Source organism: Aythya marila, assembly GCF_965140915.1.
Source record: "Aythya marila genome assembly, chromosome: 2".
NCBI classification, from domain to species: Eukaryota; Metazoa; Chordata; class Aves; order Anseriformes; family Anatidae; genus Aythya; species Aythya marila.
In genome coordinates this window covers 25,960,182-25,970,048 of record NC_139043.1, presented here as the reverse complement: position 1 = coordinate 25,970,048, position 9,867 = coordinate 25,960,182, and the positions used below count along the sequence as shown (strand labels likewise).

Here is a 9,867-nt window from a genome sequence, read left to right as displayed (position 1 = left end):
TTCCATATAACTAATGTACTGTATCTTTTTGTACTTTGGACATTTTGGACAATTTGTAAACACTGATAACTTTTTATATTTGTTACATTAAGAAAATAATCTTTCAAATGTATGTATTAATAAATATCAAACTTTTTTCTGTCTCATGATCTCTCCTGAAGGTTTTAACAGGGAAATCAAAACTTCAAACTAAGCAACAGATTCAAAGGATTGTAGAGTCTGTTGTATGGGATGATATAACTTGCCTTACAGTTGCACACAGAAAGTGTTGTATAAGCATGAAAGCTGGTGCAATATGATGCTCAGAAATAGTATTCCACATCTATTAGGCATTAATTTTGTAGAGTTGATAAAAATATAATGAGCAAAGTTATTTTTGAAAGAAACAAACACAAAACCTAAGCTATTTATGTTGAAAATGGACCTTGTTGCTTTACCAGACATTTAATGTATTTGACGACTTGTAAGCAATAAAATTTAAAATCTGTCCATTCATTCATCTGATTATTTTAAAAGAAATTCATCTGAATTGAGGTTCCTTGTTTTTCACTAGATGGTGGTAGTTTAGCTCAAGTGGCTTTTTTGCATTTAAGTTTTTCTGATGCTTCCCTAAATCCTCAAAGACAGAGTAATGTAGGACCTAAAGGGCTCCAGCTGTCACAGCCCGCACCAACAGTTCTTGATGTTTTACCTTAAAGCGTCACCGTTTCCAGCTGACACTTGTGCTTTGTCTTTGTTTTTCCCTGTAATGTTTTCTCTTTCAGAAGCTGCCTGTTCACTGGGACATTGCCTTTTAAGCACAAAGCTGTACCTGCTTTAAAATTGCTCTGTGCTTGGCTACGTTTTTGTGGCTGGGGTTTCCCAGGTCTCTGCTAAGAGAAATTCTGACTAATTTAGGAATTCAATTCTCTAAGAAGAGACTTTAAAATTGAGTTACTACACTGTATAAAGACCAAAGTAGTCAGATGCTGGTGTTCCCCCCTCCTATCCCTCTTTTTATGACCCTGTTCCTTGAAAACACAAAAACTTATTTCAGAAAAAGCGATCATTTTTAAGCCTTGGACTTAAATACAACTCCTTGGCCAGTAATTAAAAGAAGCCCCCAGATTCTTTTTAGACACGTTTCGTACAAGTGTAACAATTGCAGCAAAGTATGTACTGAGTGCTCAGGCTGGATGACCGCATCCACTTTGCATTGCAAACAGGACAAACACAACTTGTTGTTTATGTTGCCTAACCTCAAAGGTCCTATTTTGCAAAGCTGCCCTGAAGGCCAAGCATAAAACTGACCACTGAGTCAGTTTCTGAAAGAGCTGAAATAAAGAGCAACTCATCCTTACTTTCCAAGTGGCACACATCACACCTAGCTCATTCAGATTGTACCAAGGAAGAGATTTCATCAGGCTCCTAAGTGAATGTTCTGATTTTCCAACAGCTTTGCATGACCATCAGGGGGAAGTAAATCAGAAAACCAGCTAATGAACACTGAGATAGATGTTAAATTAAAAAAATTACCTTTTTTTTTTTTTGCTGTAACAATTTTGAGTAAAATCAGCGTTTGGGTTTCGACTGCTAATTTCAAATGTATGAGCTGTCAGCGCTCTGAAACAGAAATGAATGGAATGGATTTTAAAGTGATTTATAGTTGACTAAATATTGTAAATAGTATTGGTTTTGGATCACGACAATTTCTGGTAACTTCAGGATGATGTGACAATCAATTAAATACCTACTGAGCTACTCCCTTCTTATTTGTACTAAGATAGAGGAGTGCCAGGGTATTGAAGGCGATTTCTTAAGCTGCTGTGTATGTGCATCAAGGATCAGGTTGTACCAGCAGGTGCTCCGTGTATTCTGAGAGGACTCTGATGATGTAGGTGATGGATATTAAGCACACCTGAAACTATTTTATGCTTGAAAGCATCAGGCATTTGAGGTAAGTTTAATAATAAATTATTTATTTTTACTTATTAAAATAATTACCACAGAAGCATAGATTTGTAAAGCTGGCTAAAGACACTTAACAAAGAACTAGAAATAGTTAAAATTGGTGACAGAGTGGTACGGTCACAGCCTCCTTCAGCAATGTACAGTGACGGTGGGAACTGGTATTGTAATGAGACTGTTGCAACCACATGAAGTAGAAAGCACTACGGCTGTCTTTGTAAATGTACAGAATGTCAAATCTAATAAATAGGAAAAACGTCAGTGATGGCTTTGCCTGTTTATTACCTAACGGTCCCTGGGCACCTCTTTGTTATGGCAGCAGGGGTATGGATAGGAGTAGGTGGTACACGACCCAGGATTGAAGAAGGGGCCCTGACTGCACAGGCACGGGGCTTCTGGTGTGGTGGAGAGGAGGAGAGAGCATTTACAGCTCTTAGCTCGGGTGCCATAACAGCCCCACACCTCCTTGTGTACTCAGGGAGAGGAATTCCCCCTCTGAAGCTCCTCCTTCTATTAACTACTTTGTGGGGGACCTGAATAGGTAAACTCCAAAGCGAAGTTCCTTACCATAAGGGACTGCAGCCCAGCTCGAGTCAGGCCATAAGAAGTTTTTACTTCATCGATGCTGCTCCCATTACAAAAATAAGCATCCACAGCACATTTATTTAATGTTTAAATTACTTCATATTTGTACATAACCTGAAAATATATTTATCCCACATACAGTAAACAAGTGCATTATCTCAAACATTAAAAATAAATCTTTTAACCAAATCTGTACAACAGATAAATAAAATTATATCTACAACACTTAACTTGTGAAGAACAAAACAAAAATTATCCCCTCAAACTCACATTTCGCTGTTACCCTAATACTGGCACAGATGGTTACAGATCCTACGTACCAGTGTTGACCTATATCATTTCTTCCAGTATCCAGTAATATACTTGTCAAGGAGGATAACTTTCCAAACATTGGAAATAATGTACCAAAGAACAAACAGCTCAGGATCTTGCCAACAGCTTCAAAACATCTGGCAGACTTAGTAAAACTGCTGAATTTTGGGGAAGTGATTTCATTATTTTTTTATGATGAATAATCACTTGTAAAAAGAAATTATTCTCTTCACCAAAATCAAATTTGGAGCAATTCTTTAATTTTTTTTTTTTTTTAAGCTGCCATTGGTGTCTCTTTTTCCATGATTCAACTGGGACAACATCAAAAACATCCAGTATCACTTAGGATTCTTACTGCTTATGATCATACATAATTGCACGTACGCTGGGATAACAATATTGTAGTCATGTTTTTGACTGCTAAAAAGTAACCAGAACATGATGTAAAAGAAACAAGGTCAAACTATTACTTGAACAAAAACCACAATTCCAGGGGAAAGTACCATAACTTCACCAAGTGGAACTTAAATTTCAGCTTGTCACTTCCACAGATTTTCCTTTTCATGCCAAAGACTGGGTTCAGAGTTCAAATTATGGTAATGAAGAACAGCACTGATGAAAAGGGTGGGGGAAAATGTTCCTCCAACAGCTTCAATCTCATTTGATTCGTAATTTTGACGCCGAACCATCTGCAAGCAACAGGATGTCTGCTCAGTCCCTCTTCCTCGTGGTACCAACAGATTGACTCCCATCCTTTTAAACGAAAACATCATCACAAGACAGAATATGGCACCAGTTTCCTAATCAGACCTGGTTCAAGGTCACTGATGGCCTAGAAAGGTTCAAAGATCACTGTTCCCCTGTTCTCCCATTTCCTTAAGATCTGATGAAGTGGATATGATGGATTTCGTTTGACTGGAAAAAGATGGAATTTCTCCAGAATTTTCCAATATTCAGCTGAGAAAACTATTAATCTGGTTGTCCACTGGGACTGCACAGAAAGAACCGCACATAGGCAAAGAACTTCAGGGGAAAAAAAAAAACAAATCAAATATTTTCTCTGTATATTTAACAAGAGTTTCAACCTCATAATTCACCATATTTCCTTGAAATGTCTTAAAAAAACACACGTTATGTAAAGTTGTATGTAATCTTAAGTCACTGAATTGGTGATGACTTTCTATTTCCACGTATAAAGGGTTTCACGTAACATATACAACCTCCACCTAAAACAGTCCCTCCTGAAGAAGTTACTGCTTTGTTTAGGAAAATGCCCTGGTTTACCAGAGAAGTAACCTCATGCTCCACACCAGCTAGCGGTGCCCATTACCTAAGGATGGCAGGTTTGCTCTCTTGCTTCCTGCTGAGAATGCCTAGAGCGTGCGTTACCTACATGCAGTCCTCTGGCAGCAGCCACTCTTCATTCGTTGACCCAAGGCATGGGTAATTCCACGACGGGCGCGTGATGCTGCTGTGCCATTTCACTTCACCTCTTTTGTCACGTTTAAACAGATATGTAAACAGAAATATATCCAGTAGAAAAAGACTCATTTTCACATGCGATTCTGTACAGTGCATTCTTGTTTCTGGGATTCTTTGAGAATGCTGTTTTCACACAAAATATGTACATTTCTGCTATTTACATTTTCCACACTTCAAGTCCATGTCTTCCTGTACTTCCAGCTGAGAACTTCTGTTCAGGCAGATGCGAAATAAACCTTAAGAAAAGTTTTCAAGAACCTTTTCAAGTTAATGCCTTGACTGATCTTGCATTGCTGAGAAGAGGAGGAGTCCGAAAAAAAATCCAGCTATGCATAGCAACCTTTTCAGCAGAGTGGAGTTATCTTTAGGAACCATGATCTGTGCTAGATCGTTAGTGATCTGAGAAATTTCATGTGCCACACACACAAATATAAAAGTGCTGACAATAACATTAAACATCGGATATCCAGGAATGAGCACCAAGATCCCCTTTGTGTCTGCTGCCAGCCAAATGTGGTATTGGCAAATGAAAAGCTGCAAGAAAAAATAAAGTGTTTAAAAATACTTATATATATATATATATATATATATATATATATATATATATTTTTTTTTTTTTTTGCTTATATGAAGAACACATATTACTACTGCATCAGGTGACACAACATACTTCTGTTCAAGTCAGACAAATAATGTACTTTCAGGAGCTGTATTCCACATGTCTTTGCTATAAGCCACCTCAGATGAGGCCCCGCAAGGCCTAGCAGACTATTTGCCTGGTACAGCACACAGCAAAATGAGTTTGCTGAGCTCTTACCTGAATAAGGCATAAGGAAGCATCATTTATATTGTATGAGAACAGATACACAATTTATATTGTACGTGCTCAGCTACTGCCCCTCTGCTGAGGGACTTACTCATGTACCCACAAACAAAAGGCAGTGCTTTAACAGCCGATGAACGTGAAAGCCCCTGGAGCTGACAAGCACCTTAAAGTTCACCATGAATCAGGATAGTGAAAACAAGATCCTTAAAAAAAATAAATGCAATCTTATGCTACACATACACTGTATTACAGAGTTTCTCCTAATTTTTTCATGTAAATTAATTTTCCTTTAAAAATAAATTGTAATAATACAATAAAATTAAACATTTACTATTAATAAAGAGCAAATAAAATGGAAAGCATGATGATTCCTACTGTTTCAAAATATTCACTCAATGGAAGAAGAAAACTTGCTCTAAGAATGGTTTTGCTTGTAAAGATACATTTCTTTATTAATGCAGCAAAGCTTTCTAAGGCAAACTTTTTTATAAGTGGGATTATACTAGACAATATAATTAATGCTGATTCAAAAATGATTTCAAATGTATCTTCCAATTGCATACATGCCACAGCTTACCTCAGCATTAAGCCCCAACTCTCACAGCCTTAAAGTCACCACCCCCAAAACAGCGTAAGAGGTAAGTAAGATCGATACTCTGAGACTGCTATTTCAGCAGGGATTTCTTAGTGTGGATGGAAGTTACAACACTAAAACAGGTCAAGTAGGATTAAATAAAGCAATACATGAGTTTGGTACTTATCTTAATACTTCAATTTGCATAACAAAACATCTTTACATTTCTAAACTGAAATTCTTTGCTTACCTCTAGAGAAATTTTGCCAAACCAGGCAAAGAAAGAGCTATATACAGATCGCACATATCCAGGAATGTTCCTGATGAGGATGAAAGCTAAAATCTTAAGAAAGAAAAAAAAAACAGAAAGAAAAAGAGTGACTGTGGGTGACAAGTAGGTCACACACACACACACAAAAAACTTTATTCATTTTAATCATACTAAAAGTGCATCATAAGAATATTTATTCTCTTTCAAATCTAACATATAAATAGTTTATACTTGAAGTCAGTCAGAAAATTGCAAGTCTTATAACTTGCTATGCTATTGCAATATGTTTACAGCTTCAGTAGAGTCATGAGAAAAATGGCTACAAATATAACTTAACCTTCAGTTTTTGAAGACAAAGTGTAGAAAAGATGTTGAGATGGGCGTATTAACATTAAAATACTTAAGTCACACATGCTGTCCCTCAACTGGACAAGCTACAAGTTAAAAAAAGAAAAAAGACAAAAAGAAAGAAACAGAGGGAATAGGATCAAGCAGCAGGGACTAGGTACAGCAGGGAAGACAGTAAGAGAAAAATTTAACTTAAAACCACACACATGACCCTGCAGCTCACCTCTTCTCTAAAAGTAACCACAGGGCTCACTTAGTACATTAACACTGCCCAAACTGTAATGCTCCCCTACAGCTCTCTCCTTTTACCACTGCTGTGCAATTAGCCAGAAGTTGGTTTTGGCCTTGAATCGTGTATGAACGTACACTAATGACATCAAGGTTAATCAAAAGCACAATCACAGGATGCAATTTCAGTAATAAAACAATGAAAAACAGCGAGCAGTGTAGTTAAATCCTTTTTCAGACATGAAGATGAAGCCAATCATCTGACACTCCATGCTAAAGCAAAAATATTATATTTAAAAACAAACAAAAAAAACCAACACTCTAGATTTGTCACTGTAAGGAAAAGGAATACAGTTACCTGCACCACAGAAACAGAAGGATGCAGTTCATTGCACTCCGTTTTGTTTTTACAGCTACTAGCCCAAATGGAGTAGGTCTAGAAGACAATAAAATCTGGGTAATGATTGTATGTAACATTTAAAACTGAACCAACAGACAAGTTGTTCTGAAATGCTTCAACAATAATTGGTTCATTAAGATTTGGGACAGTAATAGAAAGAATAACATTGTGCTTAACTTTGTGTTTCTCTCAAATTCTTCTTTGCAGCTGATGAATACCAGACTTATTCACACCCAAGGATGAAAACATACAGTTGACTTTTTTTTTTTAACCACAATTAGACAAGTGATCAAGAGTGACACACAAAATTGATTAAAAGCAACATTATCTGCCATATTAGTTACAATCTAGTTTTCTTGTAATTTTTGCAATGACCTGGAAAAGCCATGTTTTCATCTACAGTTGACTGAAAAGACATTTCAGTCTGCTTAAAAATACACAGCTGAAATATCCCCACATCAGGAGCTGATTTTTAAAATCAATGTGTTTCCTGAACAAGAACTTCAGAAAGCGGATTCTGTACAGAGTTACAAGCTTGATTGTAATAGTTGAACTAGATACATACCATAAAGGATACAATTGAAATAAATAATAAAACATTTGAAACTCTGTTGGAGAAAAGTGCATCTCCCTTTCCTTCTGAAATCATCTGACGTTTCTGCAATGCCAGATAAATAAAAGCAAACAGCATCCCATGAAAAACCACCTGCGAAAGACAAACAATGCAGTGAATATCTCAGGGCTTTTACATGTACTTCAGGTAAAAACTTTTTCAGCAGAAATCCTACTGTAAAATCTATTTGTAATACCAAAGTCTAGAGGTCAGAAGTCCCTTTCCCAAATTTACTGAAACTAGCAAAAAAAGGCTTCCTACACTAGAGTGCTCTAAGCTGCATTTTTAACTCACCTCAAAAACTAAAATGAAGTATTCCTACTAATGCTTCCCAGAGCGTTAAAGACATGAAATTTAAAGACAATGAAATTTAAAGCAGCTTTCAAAGTACCTACTATCCTCTCTGCAACCTATGCCTGCACCAAAAAGGGTTTACTCTGGGGAAAAAACTTTGCACTCTGGCCTTCTCCAAGCTGGCAGGTGAAAACATCTTCACAAAGCACTGAAAGTGCTTTCCTCTCACAGACACAATTCTTCAGCAGTGTTTTATGATGTTATGCCAAGTTCTCATTAGCTACCAAAATGATGCTGTTTCAGGCCCACGCACTGTTAAGTCTTCAGTATTAATTTGGGACTTCCTATTTAGCAGCATCACAGAATACACACTGCTTACAGCCAACAGAGCTCCACGTCTGAGATGTTGCAGTGCAGTGCACCATGAACTCCACAAATTTAAGTTACTGAAGACCATCGGAGGAAGAAGCAAGCATGTGATCCAGTTAAGGACAGCAGATAAATGCTCTCATCTTTAACATTCTGCCTACCTTTCCAAGAAATGCAAAAAAAAAAAAAAAAAAAAAAGATCAAAAAAAAAGAACAGCTTCTCTCTGTTGTTCTATCCTCAGCATTGCAGGGTCAATAATGGGGAAAAAATGCACTTTGCCACTGTAAAACCATTTGAAAGTATGTGCAATAGTCCAGTTTTGGCATCAAGATTCCAATTTGAACAAAACTATTGTAAAAGTTACCTTAAAAGAAATACATGTTTAATTGATACAACTTTCAAAAAGCATTAAAAAAGCCACCAAAACAGTTTGTTTTGTATTTCAATAGCCTGAAGTGCTGCTGGTAGTACATTGTCACAGTAAAATTTTTGACTAAAGACAAAATAAAGATCCTATTTATTTTAAGCAACTAAGCAGGATCCAGCAGCAAGTAAGTCAACGTCTATCTTTAAAGCAAGGCTTTGACAGACATCTGCAGAATTAAGATGGATGTGCTTTAATCGTGAAATGAACAATTCACTGTGACAGACTCTTGCTTTCTCTAGAGGGAGGGAAAACAACCATCCCCCACCCTCCAGACTGAAAAAGAAAAAAGAACACTTAAAAGTACAGTATAGAAATGCAAATGTTACATACATAGCGATCTAACTTCCACCTAAACCACCATTCGTAGACATTCCCATTCAGTTCAAAGCACTTGGACAGTGGCCAAAATGAAAACACCTTCTCAAATGCACCCTGTAATTTAACAACAACAAAAGCATTGCAAAAGCATTAACGTTAATGTCAACCAGGTTTACTACATTTAAATCATTCAGCTGTCTTTTGGTATTATGTCATCCCAATTTCAGCAGTATAAATCATCTGACCTTGAAGTTAAGTGGCATCACCAAATCAACTGGCTTCCTCAAACATTCCCTCCCTACCCCTGCCAAAAACCAAAAAGCAAACAAACAAACAAAAAAAACCACAAAACCAAAAATACTTCAGATGGAAAAGGTTCTCCTGTTTTGTTTTCCCATAAAGGTGGGCACTTCTTCCTTTTTGTTCTGCAGGCTTAAAGGAAGAGATCCACCTATGTGTTGGGAGAACAAATGCATACTCTACAGGAAACTATACTTCAACAGGCTTAAAAATAACAGCAGATTAAAAAACACACAAAAGGCACTGCAAATTATAGGTGACAAACTCTGTCCTTACACCCCTCATTTTTACTTACAGTATGCACTAAATTGATAAATTACAGAATCACAGAATTGTCTAGGTTGGAAGAGACCTCAAGATCATCGAGTCCAACCTCTGACCTAACACTAACAAGTCCTCCACTAAACCATATTGCTAAGTTCAACATCTAAATGTCTTTAAAAGACCTCCAGAGATGGTGACTCCACCAATTTAGCATGAGAACCAATCTTCTGATAAAGTATCAAAGCCAACAGCAAATCTCTAAGAGACACAGATGTCGGTATTGCCATACGCTATCTGATTCAAAACCC

General features: G+C 36.9%; 1 protein-coding gene across 3 annotated transcripts in view; it reads right to left on the bottom strand.

Annotated features, from left to right (window-relative positions):
• Window positions 1-4,590: 4,590 nt before the first annotated feature.
• The window catches only part of CASD1 (CAS1 domain containing 1), a 30,498-nt gene continuing 25,221 nt past the window's right edge, over window positions 4,591-9,867 (bottom strand). For all 3 annotated transcript variants that reach the window (XM_082755168.1, XM_082755166.1, XM_082755167.1), the window contains 5 exons: window positions 9,008-9,109; window positions 7,539-7,679; window positions 6,932-7,009; window positions 5,977-6,069; window positions 4,591-4,860 (listed from right to left, as the gene is read on the bottom strand). In XM_082755168.1, coding sequence (XP_082611294.1) covers window positions 4,594-4,860; window positions 5,977-6,069; window positions 6,932-7,009; window positions 7,539-7,679; window positions 9,008-9,109 — 681 coding nt within the window. In that variant the 3' untranslated portion in view covers window positions 4,591-4,593. The remainder of the gene's footprint in view (window positions 4,861-5,976; window positions 6,070-6,931; window positions 7,010-7,538; window positions 7,680-9,007; window positions 9,110-9,867) is intronic.